Here is a 26,653-nt window from a genome sequence, read left to right as displayed (position 1 = left end):
ACAGCCGATTTCAGCTGTCTAGCTGCAGGACCTCAGAGCGCAGGGTCAGGAGGCTGGACAACACATAGGAAATGTCATACCATCACTTCCAACCTCCCCACCTACAGGAACGCCCTGTTTCCCCCACTCCATGCTGCTCTTTGGAGCGCGGGGCCGATCAACGCTGCCTACGAGGTCACGCGAGACGGAGTGGGGGCTCCTAGGTCGGTTCCTGGAAACTGACCAATCCTATGGCCGTCTAGCTGCTGACAAGCAGCCATAGGATTGCACCCCTAATAGGGTTTTTTTTATTATTATTTCTGTGTTATTGTATGTTACTGTTGGTTTTTGGAATTAAAGATCCTGGACAGTGTTGGATTTAGGATTGGACAGTGCCTGGACTTCCCTGTCACCACTGACACCCACCAGTGGAAGTTGGTGACTCTGAGGTCAGTGGGGTGGTGAATCCCTTCTGGGTTTCAGTCTGAACCTGTCAGAACTCTAAAGGAGCTATCCAGGGTGCTTCGGATGTAACTAAGGCATGTGTGCTTTGCACCTTGGATAGGTCCTTTAGAGTTCTGACTGGTTCAGACAAATGCGGAGTTGATTCAAAACCCCACTGGCATCAGAGCCACCAGCCTCCACTGCACCCACCCCTGCTGACTTTGCTCATACGCCCTGATGTACATGAAATCCTTCCCTGGAATCCAACATGGAAGAACTTCCTGCGTCACCCTTGTCTTCCTTTCCTTCTGAGTAGGCATAGGTAATGTCTGAACCTGTCCCAGGTCAGGGAACTGTGCGGAAGCTAAGCAACTCAGGCTACATCCTAAACACTAGGGAGTAAGCTCCATTGAACACAGTAGGGGTAAACAAGCATAAGGTTGTGCTGTGCTGATCACACGTTTTAAGAAAGGAGTGCCTTAGAGGCCTGCTTGGGGAATATTTGATGTATATATATTTTAAAAACATTCATGATTTCCACTCTCAAGCAATGCCCAAGGCTGCTAACTCCATAATAAAAGCATAAAATCAACTAATGTGATATTATTTCCATATACAGTTCTGTGCAATGGTCTTAATTTTCTTTGTTAGTGTGCTCTAAACCAGCTTTCCCCATCCTAGTGTCCTCCAGATGTGTTTGGGCTACAAGTCCCAGCATGCTGGTGGGAATGCTAGAAATTGTAGTCCAACACATCTGGAGGGCATGAGGTTGGGGAAGGCTGCTTTTCGCCTACTACTTCATACAGCAGACAAAGCCATATAAGTGGCTTATATGGACAAGGGAGGGACATCCTTAAATTAACAACGAAATGGAAGTGATCCTGTAGCTCAGTGCAAATGGAGCTTTCTTCCAATTTAGATAATAGCTGGTGCAGCCCAGCACCCGTTCAGACTGGGACCACAGGGGTGGAAAAGGATTAAAGCCCACCTACCCTCCCTTCTACGGTCATGTTCTAGATCAAAACAGCCCACTGTTTAGTTGTTGAAACCATGGTGGGCTGTGGCATGGGATATGCATCTTCAGTGCCTGGCTTGTCATGCGTGAACCCACAGTCCCTGGGTTCGCAGGGCATAACAAGCTGCAGCCAGGCACTGAATATTCAAAATGGTTGCACACACGCCACAGCCCACCGTGACTTAAATAAACCACAGTGAGCTGTTTGTGTGAGCCAGTATCAGATAGCTTCCTATGTTCCGATGCTATTTGCAGCTGTGAACCACATGTTTAATGCCACATGTAGTTTGGCCCTCATTCTACATGCCTCCTAGGTAAATAAAAGAAAAACTTACTGTGTGCTGAGAATGGACACCCCTTTAAAACACTGCTGCTCAAATGCCAAGTGCTCAGGTTTTACAAATACATTTCTGGAATGGGCCATAGCTCAGTGACAGAGCCGCGGCCTGGCATGCAGAAGGTCTCAGGTTCAATCCCCGGCAGCATCTCCAGGTAGGGCTGGAAAAAATCTGCCGCCTGAAACCCTGGAGAGCCACTGCTGCCAGTCAGGGTCAGCAGTACTGGACTAGATGGGCCAAGGGAAGCTTCCTACCTTTCTCAAGGTCAACACAGCTATTCCATCCAGGTTCCCAACATTTGGTGGGCCTTTCTTTGGCAATCATTCTCCTTCGCAAAACTCAGTGTCGCAGCCGCAGAGGTGTGAATCTGGTTCCCAATGTACTCATTGTAACCAGCCTAAGTAAGCTTCAGGGGTTAGGCGCAAATTGAGTGTGTGCTCCAGAGGCGATCCACAGTAAGTACAGGCGGTTCTAATCTTTGTTGAAATCAGCAAGAAATCTCACACCCGCAACTGGGGACTAGTAGAGTGGCCGTGTGTCCTACTTCACAGAATACAGTCCTCTGTTTGAAGGGCTGTCCAAACCAGGCCTGCTTTAGCGATGAAGAACCAAAAGAAGGGAGAGCAGAGCAGAGACTAGAGGTTCCCCATCAACGGGCAACACCTGGACAGCAGAATGAGCAGGCGGGCACACCCAGGGCACCTCTTCCCTACTTTGGTGAGATGCATTTCTACTTAAATAATTATACTTATTTTTAAATGTCCATCTATGCATATAAATCCACATATGCAGTTTTTATGCAGGTCAGTGTCTTCTTTTTGGCAATGTGTAAATGGCCACCCAAGACGACCTCCATTTATTTTGGTGAAAAACAACCAAGAGTCTTGTGCGCCTTAAAGATGAATGCATTTGGTATGGCAGAAGCTTTCACGGACTAGTTCGTCAGACACATGTAGCTATAATCCACTGGACTGTAGTCCATGAAAGCTTGTGCCATAAACAGGTTTGTTGGTCTTTCAGGTGCTGGAAGACGCTTCCTTGCGTTGGCTGCAGCAGATTAACAGGGCCACCCCTCTGGACTTTATTTGGATGGGATGTGAGCACATCTGACCTCTCTGACCTGTGGCCGTGCCCCAATGGAGAGAAGGGAGCAGCTGCGTTCGCTGGGCTCTCTTCCTGGGTCACCCCGGTCGAAAGGAAGGCATATGTTTCTCCCTGACTCTCCTGCAGCAGGGATGCGGTTCAGCAGGAGAAAGTTCACTCGTCCAGTGCTTCTATGTGGGGCTGGCCGCGGGGCAAAGGGCCCGTCTTCTCCTCGGCCACCAGGGGGGTTAAGTAGCCCGGCCTCTTGCTGGCGGGTGCCTTGAAGTGTCTTGTAGAGCAGAACCGAGCAGCAGTGTGAAGTTTCCGGGCTGCAGATGAGCAGTGGCAGTGAAGGAAGGCAGCTGGCACCGGAAGGAAGGAAGGGAGCCCTGAAGAATTCTTGCCAAGTTTGATCAGCACTGCGTGCAGTTGACACAGAACTGACTGGACTGCCTGGCTGCAGGCACCCAGGAGAACAGACCAAGCTGCACGCTTTCCAAATAAGACACAGAGCCTCCTGCATATGATGCTGGCCGGTCCCAGGAGAGCTGTCGTGTGTCCCATAAGCCCCTGATGTCCTGCTGGCATGGCTCATTTCTCCCCCTGCACAGGTAAGAATTCCTTCCAGCTGTAGACAGATAGACAGGAGCTTAAAAGGAGCCAAGATGTTTTCTCTCGTGTTCTCAGCTGAGGAGAAATTCTATGGGGAGATTTCTTTCCCTATGACAATTCCGGCTATTTTTATGTAGTGACGGCTGTGCATTTGATGAGACAGCTGTACAATCCCTAATTTAAGTGTTGACCGGGGGGGGGGGATCCAGGCTCTCTGTGTGGTTTTGAGAGACTGCAGCTCTAAGAAGCTGCAGTGTTTTTCACTCCTGCTGGGCTAAAAATCGCTGGCTCTCCTGCTCTATAGTGCCGGTACAGCTGAGGTACAAAAAGGCCAGCATTTTAATAGGGTCCCTTCTTTTTATTTTTTGCCTATGCTTGGATGGTCTTTCTCTTTCGGATGGGCTTTGACCATCAGGATAATGAATGACTCTTTCACCTCCTATTTTTATTATGTACTGCCCATGGTAAAATCATGACTGGAGTGTGGCATAAATAACTACGTGGGATGGAAGTCAGTAAGAAAAAAGTGATTAAAAAGTATATTTCTTATTCTTATTATTCTAAGGAGTTGGGAGTACATGCATCAGCCTAAAATACATGACCTAATTTTTGAAAAGTGCTGAGCACTCCCTCTGTATCCTTCAACATCAAAGATGCTGAGGGGTGTTCAAGGATTCAGGCGATGTGACTAGAAGCTCAGAAGGCTCACACGGATTGTTTGCCCAGTTATTTCTCGAGAATAACAGCTCTTTTCTTGCTTCAAACTCAGAGATGTTTACATTGTCAAAGGATACATCTGATGTTCTAATGCACAAAAGAATCTCTGGCTGACTGTATGTAGTAGGGATGGTTCTTTCATTGCTTTTGTGATCACGTCAGAGAAACTGAGTGTGTACCCATTTAGAAGCAGCATGGTTGAATGGGTAAATTGTCAGGCATGGTCCTGAGTTCAAATCCTCCCACCACTGCCCACTCCTAGCCAGGAAGTCTCTCCTTGCCTCTGTTCCAGATTGGTCGAAAGAGAAGTCTATATTTTAACATGCTAAAAGACTTGGTGGTGGTGCAGTGTGGTAGTGAAGACTATGGCTGCGATTGTTGGGTTTCCACTAGCAGTGGGAGAACCACCCTTGGCTCAGTTTGGACTTGAGCTTGGCAAATGGAGCTATTTCCAGAGAAAAGTTAAAAAAAAAAAAAAAAGCTTGACTTTTACAAGACCAGTGCTGAGTCTGGAAACCTTGTTGGGCCATCAGAAACATACTGGGAAGGAAGAATATTTCATGGTAGACCCTAAATCTTCCCATGAGCCCTCACCCACTGCCCTCAAACCCTCTAAAGCAGGGATGGGCAGAAAGTAGATCTCCAGATGTGTCTGGGCTATCCTGTTGCACAAGCTATTGCTGTTGTGCTCGAGGTACCTTACACACTAGCCCAATGACATTGCTTGACATTGCCCCTGATCGCTGGCCATGCTGGCCAGGGTTTCTGGGAGTTGAATTCCAAAACATCTGGAGATCTACCTTCTGCCCACCCCTGCTCCTTAAGGCAGCCTTCCCCAACCTGGTGCCCTCCAGATGTGTCATACAGCAACTAGTATCATTCCCAGACTAGCATGGCCAACACCCATGCTGGCTGGGAATGATGGGAGTTGCACTCCAACACATTTTGATTGCACCAGGGTGTGGAAGGCTGTTCAAAGGCTACACATCTTAGGAGGAGATTGTGACTGGGTTCACACAACACAAGGGTGGTTAATAAGCTACAGTGGCTTGTTGACCACCACTCCGCACGCAGGTTGCATGCTGTGCAACTTACGAAGCTACCCTTGCTGGGCATGGCTTGTTGTGACGTCTGAACCTCGTGAAGGTGAGTGAGAACCCTAGAACAGGCCATAGGTTCTGGGTGGTTTGTTAACCACTCCAGCCACACCTGGTGGGGGTAAATCGGGCGGCATGCGACTGGCATGTGCAGGGATGGCTAACCAGTCACTGTGGCTGCTTAACTACCCTTGTGTCATCTCAGCCATCCCATGAAGTGTGTCTGTGGGGGAAGGCAAGCTTCTGTTCAGGGTACTTTGACAGCCATTTCCATTCTTTCCATGCTCAAAAGCTTCTAAGGATCTCCAAGAGCTGCCTAGGACATAAATGTTAAAACCACGGGGCTTTGTAGTTAGGGGGGGCTCTGACTGCTAGGCTACCTTTATCTCTCTGGCTTCCATTGGCTGAACTGCTGTGACTCCAGAGAGGGCAGGGCGGGCTGAAGGACATAGGAGGAGAAGCTGAGAGTGAAGAGTGAATGTGAAGAGGAGGTGGCCAGAGGGAGGAACCCGAGAGGGGATGGAGAACTGGAGAAGAAGCGGATGAGAGAGGCAAAGTGAACGATAACATAAGACATGTCTACTGTGCAGACCGCAACTGGTTTAATGGTCATTACCTTTTCCCCCAGGGAATACTGGGAATTGTAGTTCATGGGGGAGGCAGCTAGCAGTCTGGTATAAAACTGCTTGGTTTCTAGAGTGGATGATATGTCCCTATGCAGGACCTGTTCATTATGACAAACGCCCTAGCAGTACAAGGTGGTGGGCTCTCCTTCGCTGGAGGTATTTAGCCCGAGGCTCAACGGGATGCTGGAACTGAAGGATTTCCTACACTGAGCAGGGGGTTGGAAAGTCCCCTCTCATTCCAAAGGTCCATAATGACTATTAAAAAAGGTAAAGGTGTCCCCAACCAGTCGTGTCCGACTCTAGGGTGCGGTGCTCATCCCCGTTTCTAAGCTGAAGAGCCAGCGCTGTCCGAAGACGCTTCCGTGGTCATGTGGCCGGCATGACTGAACACCAAGGTGCACGGAACGCTGTTACCTTTCCCGCCGAGGCGGGACCTATTTATCTACTTGCAATTTCTTGCTTTCAAACTGCTAGGTTGGCAGGAGCTGGGACTGAAGACGGGAGCTCACTCCGTCATGCGGCACGCGGGTCTCGAACTGCTGACCTGCCGACCTTCCAGTCTGCAGTTCAGCATCTTAACCACTAAGCCACCGTGGCCCCTGACTATTAAACCAGTATAAAGCAGGAAATGGAGAGCATGGTCCCAATTAGTATAATCTGGAGATACACCCTGCTTCCTGGGCTGCCGGGGTCTCTGTATGGGGAGATTTGCTGTATGATCTCCACCCCAAACTACTAGTCAAGGTTAAGAGCATTTTTAACATGCTCAGGCCTGTATCAGGCATTACAGTCAAACCATCATTCGTTGTCAGGAACTTGCTGCATTCCCACCGGCTCCTCCCTCTCTTTTTCTGCAGCAATTCTGTCCTGCATTTTCCTGTTTTGCAATAACCATAGTTTGCTATGATGTACAAACTGGGGGAAACTATACACAGGTCACCACGAACGGGGAAGTGGAGGAAGGAATCAGTGCACAGCAGGGGAAGAAGGGACTGGTGAGCCTGTAGCATGTTCCTGATGTCCGAGCCATGTGTTGAGCCTGACGGCTAAATTGGGCCAGCAATAAACAATAACTGAACTCAATAAGATAAGTATCTATTAATGACATATTTATAGCCACATAACTTCCAGCCTGCTGGCCTCACTGTATTCTGCGTCTCAAGCCTTGCTCCGCCTCCTGTTGCTCTTTGGAGATTTGGTTGGCTGGGTTGCGGACGGGGCCTTCTCGGTAGTGGCACTAAGAGTGCAATCCTATGCATGTTTCCACAGAAGAAAGTCCCACAACTCCCAGCATTCCCCAGCCAGGATTGTGCCCTAGGATGGTTGACCCCTTACCTTGGAAGGCCATTTGGCTCTCTATCTTACGGCCTTTAGGTTAATTGTTTTCTCCAGGGTTTTGGTTTAAGTTGGGACTCCTCCTGCATATTTGAGCATACTAGCTCACTGTTATTACGTTGTATATTTTATTTTGGTTTTTAATTTTGGTTGTTTTGCTTTTTAAATTAAAAATTGATGTAATCTGCCCGTCCAGACTGAAAGGTGGGGTTAAGAACATGTAAATAAAACAAAATAAATTCTTTCAAAATGATTCTCTGCTGATTTGTATCATTGCTGATTGTTGTTTTATTATGGATATCATGTAATGTTGTTAATTGATTTGTTGGTTTGCATTAGTTTTTGTATTGACCATTGCATTTTTGCTGTTGACTGTTTGGAGAGGCACTAAGTGTTGAAAAAGTGGCACATAGGTGTAAATAAATACAACAACAACAACAACAGCTGGTGTTGTTTTTCTGGTGGAACTCACCTGAACTGACTTCCAGCACCATATATGCACACTCATGTGAGTGTGTATCACCATCTACTCCCAAAGAACCATAATCCAAGAGTTCCAATACCTTTTTCTCCACAAAAGAACAGTAATAATAATAACAGCAACAACAGCGGCGGCATGGTATGTTATAGGTCTTGATGGGTTCAAGGAAGAATAAGAAGGAGGGATGGAGTTGAATAAAAGAGGGGCGATCTCCTCTAGGAAAAGCACTTCAGTTTGTACTTCAATATGGCTGTTGGTCTTCCTCTCATACTCTCTGAGGTGATGATGACCATGTAAAGTGTTCCCCACATTTCTGACAACTGAGGCCCACTTCTTTTCAGGCACAATCTTATGCATGTTTAGACACACATGCAAAAAGCCTGCAACTCCTAGCATGCCCCAGCCAGCCATGCTGGCTGGGGCATGCTGGGAGTTGCAGGCCTTTTGCATGAGTGTCTAAACATGCATAGGATTGTGCTTTTGCCGAATTAAAAGGGAGGTGTGCTTGGCTCTTAGTGTCTTTGTTTGCTCTTACAGACAGTGGCCACTCATGCATCTCCAAAAAAAGAGGACAAAAAGGGAGAGATTTGCATAAAAGTCGCAGGAGTTGATTTATAGGTATAGATGCAAATGCAGAAATAATTGGTATAATTTAAATAGGAATGCCCTTGGGGGGAAGACCGTGAGCAGGTGATCCGCTCAGCCTGCAAGGCACTGCTACTCTCCCTTCTTTGATTTCTTTACCGTTGAACGGGAGCTTGGCCTGGATAGTCCTTCAGAGGGAAGCTGCCTTTCCCTGAGGATAGTCCCCTGCAAAGTAGGCCAGCCTACGCCTTACATGCAGACAAAGGCTACCTTTGCAAGTAGGTGGTAGGGCCTCTCCTCTGCTGAGATACTGACTGGAGCAGGCCCGCTCCTTACTGGGAAGACGGCAAGCTCAGAGCAGAAGCGGCTTGTGCTGAGATGCAACAGAGCGCCACGTCTGAGGGCAGCGCGCACAGCTGAGTCTCTTTGTTGGGAGGGGCGGCCCAGAAGAACAGCCCACCCCCAGAAAACACCGATGGAACGGAGGGGCCCCGGGGCCCCAAGTCACTCGGAGGGCCTCCCCCTTTCCACCCACATCCTCTGGGGTAGGTGAGTGCTTTGAAGCTGACAGCAGGAGCTTTTAATTATTCAGTTTCTTTTGGCACACAAGCAATTCTCTCCAGGCACACAATTTGGGAACCACTAATGCAAACTAGATTAAAATACACACACACACACACACACACACACAGCCTCAGCAGCACTGAGAACAGCAACACATGAAATCGAGGTAAAGTTGCGCAGGCAGAATAAAACAAATATGCCTTCAGAAAAACGTTTTTAAAAAGAGGTATTTACCCTTAGGCAGCAATCCAACATTTGGTCCTGGTGGGCATCCCTGAAAGAGAATTTCTAGGAAATGGGTGCCACGACCAAGAAGGCCATGCTCTGCTCATGATTGGATAGCGCTTCCTGAATGGGAGGTAGGCCAAGCGAGCTGCAGGTGCTGAATGGAGAGGACTGGGCAGCTCTGATGCATTTCAGTGGTGCTTGCACAGGAGAACCACTGGGCAGGTGGTGTGCTTTGGGCAATGGAGGCTGGTGGCTCCAGTGTCAGTGGGGTGGTAAATCTGCTCAGGATTTCAGTCAGAACTCTAAAGGACCTTTCCAACATGCTCCTTGGATAGGTCCTTTAGAGTTCGGACTGGCTCTGACTGAAATTGGGAGCGGGTTTGCCACCCCTCTGACATCGGAGCCACCAGCCTCCACTGCCTTTGGGTCTGGGTTCCAGCTTGCTCCTGCCTTTCGGTGCTCTTCAGATGAGATGAGTGGAATTGTCCTTCTGCACGAGCCCGTCTGGAGGATGCTGCAAGAATTCTTTTCAGATTTTTTGTGAGCAATCCCCTGTCCCTGCATTATAAAAATGGTTTAAACAAAATCTAAGTTAGTGGCCATCACTATAAATTGTGGCAGCAAACCCTATAGGCTAATTGTGAGTTGTGAGGAGAAGTACTGTGTGTGGTCTGCCCTGAATACACTGTCCATCGATTTCATTGGGTAATTCCTACGTTCTGGTGTTGAACGAGAAATAAATGTATATCTCCACACCACCATTTATTTATGATTTTTATAAACTTCTATAATGCCCCTTCCCAACTCCCCGCAACGTATCCTTCTTCTCAGTTTCTTCTCCATGCTGTATGTGGGTTGTTGTTGTTTCTGGCTCACCCTTTTACGTTCGATGCAATTCAGCACCCATGAAATGTATGAGCATTTTATTGACGCACCTTTGACATCTTAATTGCACCTTTTGCTTAATGATTAATTTTGGAAGATCGTCAGGCTGACTTGCAAAGGAAGATAAAGTCAACCTGACAGCTCTGGCTGACGAACAGCTCTGATCTGGAGACTGTAATTTCCTGGAACAGCAGCCAGGAGATGGGCTGGAGGGCACGCGTTGTCCCATCGTGGCCCCACCATCGTTCTTCTACAGCTGACTGGCTCTCTCCTTGCCCCCACCACAAAAGGGGTTGCCTGTGCTTGGAAGACAGCAGCCCTTCCTCGGCCTACTCCTCTCGAGGGGGAGCCAGGGTTCCTGCTTTGGGGGCCTTCCTGAATGGCCCCATCTCCTCCTTGCTGCTGTTGCTGCTCTCTCTGTCTGGACCCAATCTGCGCCACGTCCCAGAAGGAGAGGAGACAAGGCACACAGAGGCTCCTCCTCTTTCTCCCTGCTCCGCTCAGGTCCCAATCTGTCCCTCCATGGATTGGGGGGACGGTTTCCCAGAAGGCTATACCCCCTCCTCCCAACCGCCGCTTGCTTGGTGGTTTCCTGGTGTTTGTGCAGTTTTTTCCCCATTCTGGAAGGTTGAGATGCTTCTCATGAGGCTGAGTCACTGGCAGAAGGAGCTTTGCGCTACAGTATGTTGGCATTTTTTGTATGTTTGGCCCAGGCCACTTTGCCTTTGGGCCCACCCACCACTGGAATGCGGCCCCAAGAGCTTCTCTGAAACTGAATTTGGCCCTTGGGCCGAAAGAGGTTCAACACCCCTGCGATAAAGAATGGGCCCTTCCTCATAGGTGTATATTGTAAAAAACCACAACAGATTCTATGTCATTGTTGAAATGTGATTCTTGCCATCCTGCACACACATCGTAGGTAGTAATAGATGGGATTTCCACAAAGAGAGCCTGTGTGGTGTTGTGGTTAGAGTATTGGACTGGGACTCGGGAGACCTGAGTTCTAGTCCTCACTTGGCTATGAAGCTCACTGGGTGACTTTGGGACAGTCACTGACTCTCATCCTAACCTGCCTCGCAGGGTTGTTGTGAGGATAAAATGGAGATGCGGAGTGTGTGAGCCACCTTGGGTTCCTTACAAGTGGGAGTCGGATATAAATGTAATAATAGTAAATAAACTGGATCATATTCTTACAACTCAGCTTTACATGAGAGGATACTTGCTGAAATTTTTTAAAGGGGCCCTAGATAAAGCCATGAACAGGGCAGGGGTTATTGCAGACTAAGAACCTCCAGGCAGTACATAACATTTTATACAACGTGGAAGTTTGCACACCCCCTTACCATACAGCATTCTTGTTGGTATGCAACGCTTCCCCCAAATTCTGAACAATTGCACCTTTGCTGCCTGCCCAGTCAGCAGTGAAATGGAAGAGGAAGAAAAAGTAGAGCAGCCTACCCCAACATGGTGCCCTCCAGATGTTTTGGCCCATGGGTATTGAAGTCCAAAACATCTGAAGGCTACCAGGTTGTGGAAGGCTGAAGTAGAGAAATAAACCTGTTTCAAGGGTAAAGGTATCTTTGCAGGGAGTGTGTCCACCCACCCCTTTTAACCTCTCATCAAGGCACCCCTGAGGAGCCACCAAGGAACACCAGGGAGGGGTCCTTTCCCAGAACACAGCTTGGAAACCTTTAGGCCAGCCTTGCACTGAGGCCTCTAATGTGTCCCCACAGCACTGGGTCAAAGGCACTTTGGAAACTATTTAGAGCACATCTCTCCTGCTGAGTTTTTTATGACCTCTTCCTTTGTTCCTTGTAAAGATAAAAGTGCTTCATTTGAGGATTGCTCAGAGTGGAATGGAGCACAGGTCACAGAGGGCTGAATCCAAAGGATTAAAAAAGGAACTTGGGCTTTCCAAAATGTTCCATCAGACAATGAGAAAGATAAAGTTACTGAAATTACCTTAGGATGATTTAGATATTTAGGTGATTTCTTGGAAGAGAGGGACCCAAGTCTATTTCGCTCCCGTCCAAATATGCTCTGAATTTGGTTACAATGGAGGAAAGAAGGGATGGCACCAAAAGCAGGAATGAAAAAGGACAGGACCTCAAAGGTGCACAAATGACCATTTATAGCTCAAGAGTGATTCGAGGATTATAACTCTTCCTCATGGGCAACTCTGATCCAGTTTTTCGAAGAGCAACCAAGAATGTATTCTTTGCCATTGTTGGGTTATTTTGAGATGGTGTGGAAAATATTTTTTATTTCCCCCCCCCTCTACATTGGAGTTGCCCCCAAGGAAATTATAATATTGAGGGCTAAACTAGATGTGATGATAATTGTGCAATTAGAAGAAGAAGGACTGGTCTTTCTTTTTTTTAAGTACATGACAGCCAGGGAGGGGATCAGGACGATGGTAGCAGGAGGGGACTTATCTTTTTGCCGTGGTCCCAATTTAGACTGCCTCCCCCACTCCAGCTATTATTTACACCAGGGGGAAAGCTGCCATTGATGCTAAGCTCTGAGTGAGTGCAGTTATCCCTCTGAGGCAAGCCCCCTTTCACATCAATTACATGGGGGTGGCAAGAGCTCTCCTACAGGTTTTTACACACCATCTGGGAATGTCCTTGGTTTCTAGACCTTCCGCAAACACATATTCATGTTTTCCCCTGCTATCGTATGGGATCCTTTAAAGCAGGCTTTCCCAATCTGGTGCCCTCTGATGTGTCAGATTGCAACTCCCATTATTCCCAACAGCCAGGCTGGCTGGAAAGGATGGGGGTTGCAGTCCAACACATCAGGAGAGCACCAGGTGGGGAAAGGCTGCTTTAGCAAACCGGAGGTACTAATGTCCATGTGAAGCTGGAAGCCATTCATTGGCGTGTCAATCCCACAGATGCACGAGGCGCATGCACTACACCAATTAACTTAAAAACGACACACATGGAGAATGACTTCATGTGACTCTTTCTGGGAAGCGTGTTAGTTACCACTTACTAACTGAACTTTTTATTTAATATAGGTCATGAAGGGAGGCCAAACGTGGCAGTGACAGATGTGGATGTGAGGGGCCATTTTTAGCAGAGGTCCCAGCTGCCGCCGCCACCACCACCATGGTGACTCTTTGTGGCTCCTGATCCCTCCCTGGTTTGGAGGTCGATGTCTCTGGAGGCCAGTCTGAAGACGCCACCTTCTGACTTACCCCGCCTGTCCTTCCGGGACTCCTTCCTTCCGCCTGGCTCATCATGGGAGGATGCTTCTCCAAACCTAAGCCAGGTGAACTGCTTTCGAAAAACCCTCTGCTCGAGTTGTCCCCACATTGCCTTGTTCGTTCAGAGCTGTGATTAAACTAGGTCATGCATGCAGAAGGCCACTCCGTGGAGAGAGCTCTGCGGAGAATGTTAATTCTCTGTGCTTTTGCATGGAGGGATTATTAAAGCAATTGGCTAATCCCCCCAAAACTTTGTTTCATGCAAGCACAATGCATGGTGATGACTTTAATGAAATGTGACGAGCTTGGAGACGGTGGGAGGTAATGCTAAAACACTGGGATCTTGTGGGATGGGCTGGGGTGCCGGTGGAGAGAGTCTCTTCCTGAGGATTTACCATAGTTGGGTAAAATACAGGAACCAATGTAAGATAGAGTAGAATTTTGGAGTTGGCACAGGTGGGTCTGAATGTCACTTTAGGACAGGGGTGGGGAACCACCTGAGGGATGAATGCAGTTTCGAAAAAGCTCTTGGGGCCACATTCTAGTGGTGGGCGGAGCTGAATGCAAAACGGGTCGGTCCAGAAATGCAAAGAATACCAGCATATTGTAGCGTAAAACTCTTATGGCCAGTAACTAAGCTTTAGGAGAAACATGTCAACCTTTTAGAATGGGGAAAAAAGCCACACAGAAACCAGGAAGCCACCAAACGGCTAGTGCCGGGGAGAAAGGGGCGGGGCCAGTGGGAGGGGGCAGGGCCTTCTGGGGAACCCACAAATCTGTTGCTCTGGCAACTTCCAGGTAGCTGCTGAAGAGATTTATAGTGGGGTGGATGCTCTGCTTCTTCCCAGATGTTAGCATGGACAGCCAAATATGTACTTTGTTGTTGATGTGGGGCTTTGGTGAGGGCCTGACGTTGCCACTGCCGACATCGGGGTCTCCAGCACAGGCGGGTTCTGTCCCTCGATAGTGCAGCCTCTTTGGAAGGGGCTCCAGCTGCCCCTCGACGGGTATTGCCTCCTGGGCGTCCACGTCGGTTCCGGGGCCCCCAGCACGACCCTGTGCAAGGCCTGGCCGCCGCCCAGAGGGAAGAAGGCCTGGGCCCCTCCGTATGCCAGGGAGCTCAAGACGGGAGCTCAGTGTTCTCAGTTAATCAATAAATCCTGACAAAATTAAAACAAGGGAACGCACATTCCCCATGTCTAATAAGCGTAGCTATTTTTGCCCTCCAAAAACTAATAATAATAAAGGCCTAACATTCCTCAAGCCCCGAGGGGCATGTCAACAGTCATTCATGTCACTTGTTAATGGCCAGGAACAAATTTCCAGCTGCCTTTGACTCTCAGTTCCTGCTTAACTGAGTGGTTGCGCTCGCTCGCTCGAGCTCCACGCCACCCGCAGCAGTTGCTTGTCTAGGTCCCCTGTTGTGTCAGCTTGCCTGTGACCTCGCGGGGCTTCTCACGGGCGCGCCAAAAGTATTCTGATGACCAATATCCACAGGACTTCTTCTGAGGTGGGGGGAACATTTGCCACAGTGAAAAGCAGGCCCTGGATTGATGCAGCCACGGAGCATCCACAGGCAGGGCTGGCTCAAGACATGTTGATGCCTGAAGTGGAAAGCCCAGCCTTCCTTCCAGAAAAGTAGGGCCCAATCCACCTCAAAGTTCTCCTGAGGAAATTGCATTAAAATGAATGGGAGCCGTGCTGGAGCACTTCCTGTGCGGCTCTGGTTCGTTTCAGTGAGGTTTTCATAGGACAAGTACCTGCTGGATCTGATCTATCCGCCTCTGTTCCAGGACTTATTTTTGGACCACGAGGATTTATTTATCAGAAGCCACCAGTGGAACCAGTAACAAGTGTTGCAGTGTATCTCCACCCCCTAAGAGTGCTGCTCCTGATCAGGGCTCCAGTCAGCCTGGGGCAGCAGTCTTGTAGTCCTGCTCAGGCCTCTCAGGACATGGGAGAGTTTCAGGAGGGCCAGGGAGAAAAGGGACACCTTTCATTCCCCCCCACCCCCAGCCTTCCCCTGCTATAGCGCTAGAGGGCTTCCAACCTGGAACCAGAGCATTTTGAAGTAGGGGGCTCTGAGGAGTGGGAAAGGGAAAAGTTGTCCTTTTTCCTTTACTTCTTCCTGAAACATCCCCATATAACACAGAGAAAGGAGTTTTTAAAAACTTCTTGGTATGCACAATCCTCCCTCCAGAATATTTGTTGTAAACTGTGGGGGGTAGTAGGCCAGTTCCCTCTCTTCTTGTACCCTCCATTTTTTCTTCTTATCTGACACCCTAACATTCCAGGGCCAGCTGCTCTCATCGACTGCATTGATAGACTCACAAAGTCTGCCTGGCGTCTGGTTCCTTTAGACCCCTTTCCCTTCTCTCTGTAGCCTTAGCTGCCACCAACCTTATGTAAGTCCTGGGCTCCCACAAGGCCATTTGTTGGCCTTGCTGGGCCATTTGTAGGGTTTAATATTTCTTTTAGTTTACAATCTTGTTTACTTCTCCCAAGGATGTAGAACCACTCCCTTTTTGGAGGAGGGAGGGTGCCCCTGTTTTGCCTCCAAATGTATAGGCACTCAACCACCTGAGTTTGCTATTAGAGGGAATCTGTCTGTCTGTCTGTCTGTCTATCTATCTATCTATCTATCTATCTATCTATCTATCTATATCTATCATCTGTCTGTCTGTCTGTCTGTCATCTATCTATAACATTTCTTGGTCGCCTTTCAGGGCAGAAGCCCTCCCAAGGCGTCTTACAGCAATATCTGGGGAAGATCTATGAAAATGACTCTAGAGGGAAAGGGTGGGTGGATATGGGGCTGTTTGCTTCTCTTTTTTAGTCATGCAACCCCCTCCCTCTATCTGTAGGTGTATTGCCACTTTCTCCTAAACCTACAGAAAACACACAGTAGCACCGTGAAATGAAATGGCGCGTACCACATGGAGAGCTCTTAGTAAATGTATCTAGAGTGTAGGGTTGCAGGCTTGGATGCCTGGAATGGAGTTGGCAAGGTTTGTGCTGTTACTTATTCATCTTGGTTGTCGTAATTTATTTATCTTCCTCTTTTCTTAGCTCCAACGCTTCTCTGTAGAAAGACGGCGCTGACATACTCTTCTTATGTGGAGCTGCTGTTGTGTGACTCCAGTGTTTAAGTTGTCTTGGTTTTGCCATTGCACAACCTGAACATTCTATTCATCATATAATCAAGACCATTTGTCCTACCTCTATGAAGTTTGCCATGGAGAATCTACCTAAGTGGGGGTATAACCTGGCTAAATTTCAGAAATACTTGATGAACAGGGCCGGCTCTTCTGTTAGGTGGAGTGAGGCAGCTGCCTCAGCCAGCAGTTGGTGTGGAGCAGTGAGTGGTGGGGAGGTGCTGGAGGACAGAGCTGTAGAGATGACACCAGCCTGCCTCGCAGCCCCTCAGCCATCTAGCTGGCCGCCCTCAGGTGCCATGGAGGCAGCCAGCGCTGAAGTAAGATTCAAGTGCCAGTCCGGTCTGCTGTGCCTCAGGCAGCAAACGTCTTGAGAAAGCCTGTGCTTGTGACCATCAGGAGGGGGACACCAAAGCATACGTTGCATTTCAGACCTCAGTTTAGATCAGGGGTGTTGATCCTCAGGGCTGTGTCAAATCTGGCCTGCCGGGGACTGCCCAGGTGACCCTTTTCCCTGACCACCGATGGACTGGTGCCTTCCTGGCGTTTGCGCACCCCGTCTAAATTATGGTTAGTTGAAACAAGACAGCTTCACAAACCATGGTTCTAAGTTTGCTTTGTTCAGTTGACCACAGTTAGGACTAAAAATCATTTCAACAGGTTCAGACATAGCACTAAGCTGTGGTTAGCTTAAAATGGAAGCAAAAGCTCCTGCATTTCTCTTGGCTATGCAAGAGGAGGGGGACCACTCAAGCAGAACGGTTCAGCAAACCAGAAACATTTCAATGGATCAGATTAATTTATTTTTCTATATTGATTTTTTTAAAATAAGCCATTTGTCAATTTGTTACTGTTGTATACTATATTAAATACATTTTAAAGCCACTCTGTCACATGTCCCAATCAGGATTATGATTTTATAAATAATGGTTGAGACCAATCCATTGCAGGAATGAGTATTATTGCAATGAATAAATTAAAATAAAATTAACCTTCTATTCATATGTTGTAGGACAATATCATTAGCAAAAAAATGTTGGAGCTGTAAACATTGAAAACTTGGGATTACAAATCCATCAGCTTTGGGAGGTAGACCTTCCATCATTAAAAAAGCATGATCTTTTAGTACAGGAGTGGACAGACTTCAGGCTTGTGCAATCTATTTTGTTTTTTTACTAGAATCTTGAGATCCATTAACAAGAGCCTGGTGCAACATAATTACAGAATTCTGAGCTCAGGAATTTGTTCTGAATACCAGAACTGAAAGGAGCTCACTGTCCTTCCACACAAAAATATATTCCTGGTTATTCCAAGCTTTCTTCATTTCAGCAGTATAATTTAGGGGTGGGGGGAGAAGTGCGTAAGTGTGTGTGTGTGTGTGTGTGTGTGTAATCTAGTGTGTGGCTGACTTTTCTCTTGTTCTGTGTAAGAAGATGGACACCACATTTCCATCTAGAGTGAAGAGGCATCTTGGGAGAGCTGAGAACCCATATTTCCCAAGTGCCTCTTTGAGGTCAATATGTGCTATCTAATTACAATATAGAAAGAAGACTTCTCTATTCTTAAAGCTCAATAATTTTGTCCCTGAACATTATCTTGCTTTATGTAGAAGAAACTTTCAATAGCTTCAAGGAACCTTTTTGTCATTGGGGACCAGGTTGGCTGCTGTATTTGCTGAGACTTTCAGACATATCTGTTTCATAGCATCATAGAATAGTAGGGTTGGACGGGGCCTACAAGGCCATCAAGTCCAACTCCTTGCTCAATGCAGGAATCCAGGTCAGAGCATCCCTAACAGATGGCTGTCCAGCCTCATCTTGAATGCCTCCAGTGTGGGAGAGCCCACCACCTCCCTAGGTCATTGGTTCCATTGTCGTATTACTCTAACAGTCAGGGAGTTTTTCCTGATGTTCAGCCGGAATCTGGCTTCCTGTCACTTGAGCCCATTATTCCGTGTCCTGCATTCTGGGATGATTGGGAAGAGATACTGGCCTTCCTTTCTGTGACAACCTTTCAAATACTTGAAGAGCCCTATCCTATCCGAGCATCTGGATCAAAACTGGGTCACTATACATTAAGTACTTTCAGCACCTTAAAGTGGGTGTGTGTTTTAGGTTCAGCTGAATCCTGAACTGAATTGGGCTGATTAGAAAAGATTCGGGAGATGTCTGAACTGAAACGGAACCCTCCTGAAGCTTCATGAGCGATGTGGATTCGGAGGGATCCAGAGACCCAGACAGTGTGTCTACAAATATACATTTTCCTCCAAGCTCTCCATATAAGGAAAATTCCAGGGTGGAAAGAAGGGGGAAGGAAAGAGGGATGTAGTTTTGTGAATGGCTGTTTCAGTGTCTAATCACACTGAATGGAGGAGGTGCATGTAATGCTGATCAAATTTGCAGATGACACAAAATTGGGCAGCATGGCTAATACTTTGGAAGACAGAAACAAAATTCAAAGTGATCTTGATAGACTGGAGTGCTGGGCAGAAAACAACAGAATGACATTTAATAAGGATAAATACCAAGTTTTGCACCTAGGAAAAAGAAACCAAATGCACAGTTACAAGATGGGCGATACGTGGCTCAACAACACTACAAGCGAGAAGGATCTTGGAATTGTTGTCGATCACAAGCTGAATATGAGCCAACAATGTGATGTGGCTGCAAAAAAGGCCAATGCTCTTTTGGGCTGCATTAATAGAAGCATAGCTTCCAAATCCCGGGAAGTACTGGTTCCCCTCTACTCAGCACTGGTTAGGCCTCATCTGGAGTACTGTGTGCAGTTCTGGGCACCACATTTTAAGAAGGATGCAGTCAAGCTGGGGAGGGTTCAGAGGAGAGCAACAAAGATGATCAGGGGACTGGAAACAAAGCCCTATGAAGAGAGACTGAAAGAACTGGGCATGTTTAGCCTTGAGAAGAGAAGACTGAGGGGAGATATGATAGCGCTCTTCAAGTACTTGAAAGGTTGTCACAGAGAGGAAGGCCAGGATCTCTTCTCAATCATCCCAGAGTGCAGGACACGGAATCATGGGCTCAAGTGACAGGAAGCCAGATTCCGGCTGAACATCAGGAAAAACTTCCTGACTGTCAGAGCAATACGACAATGGAACCAATGACCTGGGGAGGTGGTGGGCTCTCCCACACTGGAGGCGTTCAAGACGAGGCTGGACAGCCACCTGTCAGGGATGCTCTGACTTGGATTCCTGCACTGAGCAGGGCGTTGGACTCGAAGGCCTTGTAGGCCCCTTCCAACCCTACTATTCTATGATTCTATGAATGGTTTTACCAGGGCTGTCCAACCCCCATTCTTCTGGGGAGGGAAGTTGAAGCAATATATCACAGGACTGATCCAGTGTTCATTGTGCTTTGCTAGTTCTCCCAGGAGCAGGAATGTTAGAAGCGATGTTGTGGTGTGTGTGGGACCTGGGAGGCTGGAGTAGCATTGGGTGCTTGCTTGAAAAATGCTGGATGTTCAGGTCCTTCTGCCATGGTATGCTTACATAGGGATGTCAGAGAATTCCACCACGGATCTCGGTGAGGCCAAATGCCAGTGTATTTGGCCCCCTGAAATCCGTGATGGAACGGCCTGCCACCTCCCCGGCCCCCCGCAGATCCCTCCCGGGACGACACTTACCTGGGGCGGATGTTCCAGACAGCGGCGGCTCCAGCAGCGGCTTCAGCGGCGGCGGCAGCTGGTCTTCCAACCGGCTGCCACGGCCGCCGTTTGCAGTCTGTGTGTTTGTTTGTTTGTTTTTTACATAGATTTGATAGGCTACATAAAGACTTACGTAGCCTATCACGTCTGGGTTAAAAACACACACACAACAACATGTACGCAAATGGCGGCGGCTACAGCCGCCACCATTTGCGTTCCTTATTTTTCGCCGTCTTAGTCTACGTCAATACGCGGAGCGGAGCCGGCCGGGCAGGATTCCGGGGCGGGGGGAGAACCGGATCACCTCCCCCCCGTCGAGGATTCCGGGGGGAGGGACGGAGCACCTCCCCCCCCAGCGGAAACAGAACGGAATGGAAGGTAAGTGTTCCGTCCATCCCTATGCTTACATACATCATCCACCCCCTGCACCTATTTGCCTGAAATGTGGCATGTTACCAGGGGCTACTATGCCTATGAATTTCATCCAATTCTGTCAAACTGCAAAAAAGTTATAGTCATTTGTTGATTTACAGTTATACTCAGTGGGTGGCATGAAGCTTCTGATTTCCAAATTGAAATTTAGATCTGCCCCTTAGTCAAACCGGATGGCCTCCAAATTGGTCCAAAGCAAATCGAGCTGTTTTCTGAATCTCCGAATTGGGGTCCAAACTGAATCTTGTGATCAGTGCACATCCGTACATTAAAGTGCAGTTAAATCTAATCATTAATAGAACTCTGGTGTGGTTAAATGTTGTCATCTTCCACCCTGAGGGCTCATCTAATTTGGTGGATTTCTTTGTCAAACAAAGAGAATATTCTAGGGTCAAAAAACCCTTCTGTTTAAGCCTTTATTGCCCTTACAAATTCACTCATGCAGCAAAAAGCATGGAAATCGCTGAGTCAGTGGTATGTCAGCATATGAGATATATGCTTGTAAATTCTAAACTTTTAATCCTGTCAGCCAGCCAGCGCTTATCTTAAGATGCAGAGTACAGTCTCGAGTGTGGGGTTACGAAAGTAAAACCAGAAAAGGAACTTTTCAAACATTCTCAGAGCCCAGCACTCGCTCTGCTCTGCTCATAAATTCTAAAGATTTAGGATGCCATCCTATACTTGAGATCTGCTAACCGAGAGGCTTTAGGATATGGCCTAAGCCCGCGGTGTCAACAGAACATAAGATATGCTGCTGCCACAGAAAATACACAGTGGGGCACCCCAGGTATGCAGGCAGAACACTTGGCTGGTGGAGCTTTTCCGGTGGTGAAGATGCATTTGTGGAACCTAGAACGGGCCGGAGTTATGGGGGAGGCATGGGCAGCACTGGGGAGGGGCACATTTATGCCATGTCCTATATGTTCCACCTCTGTTGACGGCAGGACTTTACGCCGGCCTCCTAGAGTACAGGACTATTCTGCCTGTTAAGTAATTTTAAACAGAGCCAACCTGTTGCAAAGGCCAACCTATATCCATCTTTACTCATAAACGTGGGACTTTCCTCCTTCTTGCTCTTGCTAACTTGGGAGTCACTTCATGATGATACAGACACTGACTTACCCCAGGCCTGTCTTCCCCCAGGCCTCTCGCTCCCTCCCCCTCTACCCTGTTGCCTCAGTATTCAGCCTGCCAGATGCCATTCTCTCTAACCCAGGGGTAGGCAACCTCTTTGGATCCATGGGCACATTTGGCAATTTGAGGAACTGTGCTGGGCACCCCCACAAAATGGGCACACTGCAGATGAGAGAATCAGCCTGCAGCCACCCGCCACCTTCATTTCCTAAGAATGTCTCTGAGCCCCACATGTGGCCTGGAGGCATCCATGGGCCAAGAACATGGGAGCACCTAAAGGCCCTCACTTGGCTTTGAAGTGATCCCAGCTGCCTGTAAGAAATTCTGTTGTTAAAAAAAATAAAAAGTAGGAAGGACAGGGCACCTTGATGGGCTCCAAGAGAGGTGCCCGACGGCATACTGGTGCCCACGGGCGCCATGTTACCTGCCCCTGCTCTAACCCAAATAGAGATACAGGGAAACGGGGAGGGGGGCAGTGTGCAACAACGTGGCCACTGACCCCATAATATTGTTCCCCTCAGCGTTCCCCTCAGCATTCCCCTCAGCCTGCAAGAGAAGGGAAGAGGATTGGGGCTGAAACCCCAAGGAAAAGCTTGGGTGCATGGGAAGGGAGCCCAATGTCTCCTTCATTGACAGGGTCCAGGCTTTTTAATGCATGAGCGAATGGGTGAGCACCTTAATTCTTCTCTTAAACAGAAGGCATTTAAAAAAAAAACCATAATGTAAAGAACACAAGAGCAGCTCTGCCTGATCACAGCAAGGGTCCGTCTAGCCCCGCTTCCCTTTCCTGATGGCGGTTGGCCAGAGGGCTCAGGGAAGCTCCCAAGCACTGTACGAAAGCAACAACCCCAGCCCAGGCCCCCTTGGCTTTCTGACATACCCACAGCTTCATTGCCATTTGCATTTTGAAAATCAGTGGCAGTGCCGTTCGCAAGGCCCTTTATTTCCGTTTGGGGAACCGGGTGGCTCATGCAGTCAGGGAGCAACAGGGCGTTCGACTCTCCGTTAGCTGACTTCTAAGTCTTTGAGTCTGTACTGTCAAATCTGAATTTCCCGCTCCGGCAATAAAGTTCTGCTGAGGCCCCTTCTAAAAATCACAGCCTTCTCTTCCCCGCTGAATTGTGTGATTCTGTTCGGTTTCACTTTTCTTGAGGAGGGCTGGGAAGCCTTGCGCTGCGTAAGCACGGGTGTGTTTGCGTCGTGCGTGTACGAGACAGGGCCAAGTTGCCCTGGGAGGCTCCCATCGGGCAAGGAAGCGACTGCGTTGTGTTTGATAGAGAATAAGATTTCTAACAAGTAAGAGGGTATAAAAACCATGTTCGTTAACTTTTCCTCAATCCAGTTGGCAGGACACACTTATCCTTGGACTGTGTTCCGAAAGGTTAAGCCCCTTGGAGAGTGCGAAGGGCCAGCTCTTCTATGGCAACATAATCAGCGAGTCTTTAATCCATGGCATGTGACGGTGTTTCTCTTATTGCCTCATTAATGACTTCTTTGAAGGTGAACAGGAGTTAGGGGAAGCCCCGCTGGTGCTCAGCCCAGCATGTCTCCCCAGCGCCCTGCAATGTGGGAGCCAGCAGAGAGTGTCTCTGAGTGAATGTAGAGAGCCTTTGCAAAGAGTCTTTATGCAACCACGTGCTCTCCCAGTTGCACTACCAGGAATTGTGTGGTATGGGTTTGGGCAGTGGATGCTGGTGGCTCCAATGTTAGTGGGGCGTTAACTTTGCTCCAGGTTTCAATCGGAACCAGTCAGAACTCAAAAAGAGCTCCTTTAGAGTTCTGACTGAAACCTAGAGTGGATTCACCACACCACTAACATCGGTGCTACCAGCCTCCACGGGGTTTGGGATTGGTCTGAATAACCTTTCAGGCCAGTGCCTCTGACTGCAAACAGATTCAGGATCCCTTCCAACTCTGTGACCAGGTTCCCATGATCACGGAGGGAAAATCACCCATGGTGGCTTATTCTCCCTCCCTCCAGGTGTGGGTTGCAAGCTGCCTAATTAGCATAATTACCCTCGCCGGGTGTGGGTTGTTGTGACATCTGAACCCAGTGAGTGTGGCTGGCTGGGGTGGTTTTACAAACCACCCTGAAAACCATGGCTTGTTCTAAGGTTATTTCAGGGTTGTCTAAACCTCAAACAACCCGACACCTGGGTTTGCACAGCACAGCAAGCCACAGCAAGCCAGGCACCCATGGGGGCCCCAGCATAATGTAACAGCCCCCGCAGATAAACTAACCCACAGTGGTCTGCCATGACATGTGAACAGGCCCTGTGTGTGTGCTGGATTGGAAGAGGCTGCAGAGAGCTGACTTTGCTCTTTGTATGGGAAATCCTATGCCCCTATGAATTCCCCTAGAACTCTGATGTGGAACAGGAATCTGTTGGCTTATTAATGCTGTAGACCCTCCTCTTAAGCTCAGCCTGTAGAGATCTGTAAATAAACCTCCTATCACAGAAATGCTGTGAGTCTCCAGTGACCTCCTAAGGAAACGGAACCCTGGCTATGCGCTGGAGCCCCTGAAACTTCTCACTGCTTGGAAGCGGGGTGCCCACATGCAAGGATATAAGCAAGTGAAGGCTCTGGGCTGCTTAATGATAAACCGGTGGTGTCCACACGTTGTGGCTCAGCCTGCCACCAGGAATATGTTAGGGTCAGAACCTCGTTCCCTTTCCACCGAGCAACTATGGTGGCGTCTGTTCCCACGCAGAATGAAGGAGAAAGGACTTACAGGTTCGGTTTCCACAGAAGCCTATGCACCCCTTCCCTTCCCACTGCCTGCTCCCCTGCCAGATGACGGCTCTTGAGGCCCCTTTGCCCATTTAGTGGAACACGGGGTCCAGCAGATGGGGCAGGCGGCACCCACCTGTGTCCACTGGCCCAGCTTTCAACCCAAGCGTGCATTCAACTGAAGGTGTGAAAGCAGGAACCTGCCCTACTCATTTAAAAAAATGCTAATTACAAAAATAGGAGTATGTTGCCAAATATACACAAAATCCCTTTTTGCAGAGGGCTAAATCAGCAATTCGTGTCAATAGTTGTTAGTGAAATAATTAAATGTTTCATCACTCAGCTTAAGTCGGGGATGAGGAGGGTGTTGTCGGATGCAACTCCCATCAGCCCCAGACAGCATAGCCAATGGTGAGGCATGATGGGAGCTGGAGTCTGACAACATCTGGATGGCCACAAGTTGCCCATCCCTGGCTTAAGTGTTGGAATGCATCCTACCCCCTCTTTAGAAAAATGGTGCAGGATGGAAATTGAAGGGAGAGCAGCAACAGGCAGAAAATAACCATGCAGTTCAGTGGAAAAGTGGAGGTTGTGATTATTAGAATGGGGCTCATCGGGGCTGGGTGGGGGAATTTGGATTCAAGAGTACAGAGTCCGACTCACCTGGCCATCTTGGGTTCTTCCATCCGGGAATGAGACGCCCAGTTCATCATTTAGAAATATGGGCCTCGGGAACTCTTTCAGCTGATTTTCCCAGTGAAAAGGGTGATGGAACTGTGGGTGTGTTGAAACATCTCAGTTTGGGTATATGTTTAAATATTTTTAGAGAGCAGTTGGCATGGGAGAGAGTTCTGGGCTGGGCTGGTGTCAGTGGTCAGAACCACTGGGCATCTACCAAAATGCAACCCCCCCCAGGGGGGGCATTGCCAGCCTGTCCACCCCTCATCCTTGTCTGACTTGCTCACCTGCCCTGAGGCTGAGGGGAAGGACCAGCAGCCTCCATTCACCTGATGTGAAGGTTTGAGGCCTACAGGGGCAAGGAAAAGAAAAAGCTCAGGCCTATTGGGGCAGGGGGTATCTGTGTGAAGAGTAGTTTCATTTCCCTGGTTATGTCTCGTATTCCGGAGTTAAGTTTCATTTCTCCAGGTTTGAAACAGTACTTTCAGTTTTGGGGAAGGAGGGGATAATAAGGGGGAGAGAGAGAGGAAGACCAGAGCAGGAAGAGACAGCAGGAAGAAGCCCCCTGGAGAAGTCTACGTGCAGCTAGGGAACAGGAGCGTGTGTTTTTGCAACCTTTATTTTCTGTTAAGGCCTTTTGTATCACGCAGCTCTATTCTGTAGACACCTTGAGTTGTAATTTGCTTGCTTTAATTTACCAGTAAACTTGTTGTTGAAACCCGGGTGCCAATCACCCCATGTCCGCAGCTTAAACCCCACATTATTGGGAAGGGGAAGTTCAAAAGAAGGAAGGTGAGACTCCTAAGGGGGCAAGAGATCCTTAAGGAGTTGCTCAGGGGGTCCAGGTCATTAGGGGAACCCTGACAGCCTTGCTTTCTCCCCTGGGGCAGTGATGTGTTGGCAGAGGGAGAGGGCAAGCAGATAGGCAGTGGTGAGGAGGAGGGGGGCCCTTAGGGAGGCGAGCCCACTGAGCACACCATGCGGACGGCTGCCCCAAACGTCCCTAGACCGCCTGCGGTTGCCCACCCTTGATGGAAACTGTGACAGTGTGTGTGCATGTGTGTGTGTGTGAAGTACCCACTATAACTTCTGCTTTGTGACACAATCCTGTACATGTCCACTCAAGTACGTCCCACTGACTTATTCCCAGGTAAGTGTGTGTAGCAGCCTTTCCCAACCTGGCACCTTCCAGATTGCTGGCGTACAACTCCTGTCACCCCCAACCAGCAGGGCTGCTGGGTGTGCTGGCTGGTGATGGGAGTTGTAGTCCAACACATCTGGAGGGCCACAGGTTGGGGGAGGCTGGTCTATAGGATTGCAACCTCAATTTGATATCTCTCTTTACTCTTTGCTAAGTAGATGTGTTAAGAAAGGAGTAGTTCTTCATGTGGTGCTTAGTGAAACTCGGAAGTCTGCATCCTTAAGAAGTGATGGCCACCAATTTAGATGGCTTCAAAAAGATGGTTAGACAAAATCATGGCGGATCGGGCTATCAATGTCTACTGGTCACGATGGCCATATGCTCCCTTCTGGGTCAGAGGCATGCTGCCTCTGCATGCTACCTGCTGGGGAACAAGAGTGCAGTGGGAGCGAGCGATCGCGCTCATGTCCTGCTTGTGGACTTCCCGTTGGGGCACCTGGCTGGCCACGGTGCAAGGTAG

At 48.6% G+C, this 26,653-nt stretch overlaps 1 protein-coding gene across 7 annotated transcripts in view; it reads left to right on the top strand.

Annotated features, from left to right (window-relative positions):
* The first annotated feature begins 3,141 nt into the window (after positions 1-3,141).
* The window catches only part of AIFM3 (AIF family member 3), a 66,940-nt gene continuing 43,428 nt past the window's right edge, over positions 3,142-26,653 (top strand). For 2 of the 7 annotated variants that reach the window (XM_084819723.1, XM_084819720.1), the window contains exons 1-2: positions 3,187-3,470; positions 13,012-13,265. In XM_084819723.1, coding sequence (XP_084675849.1) covers positions 13,235-13,265 — 31 coding nt within the window. In that variant the 5' untranslated portion in view covers positions 3,187-3,470; positions 13,012-13,234. Of the gene's footprint in view, positions 3,471-13,011; positions 13,266-19,620; positions 26,650-26,653 lie in introns of those variants that run through there. The other 5 variants (XM_084819717.1, XM_084819716.1, XM_084819722.1 and 2 more) reach the window with 4 other exon arrangements.

Source organism: Heloderma suspectum, chromosome 13, assembly GCF_057233095.1.
Source record: "Heloderma suspectum isolate Gila_16-S chromosome 13, 16-S_ref, whole genome shotgun sequence".
Lineage (NCBI taxonomy): Eukaryota > Metazoa > Chordata > Lepidosauria > Squamata > Helodermatidae > Heloderma > Heloderma suspectum.
Note: the sequence above shows the minus strand (reverse complement) of the source record. Positions and strands in the feature narration are given on the sequence as shown.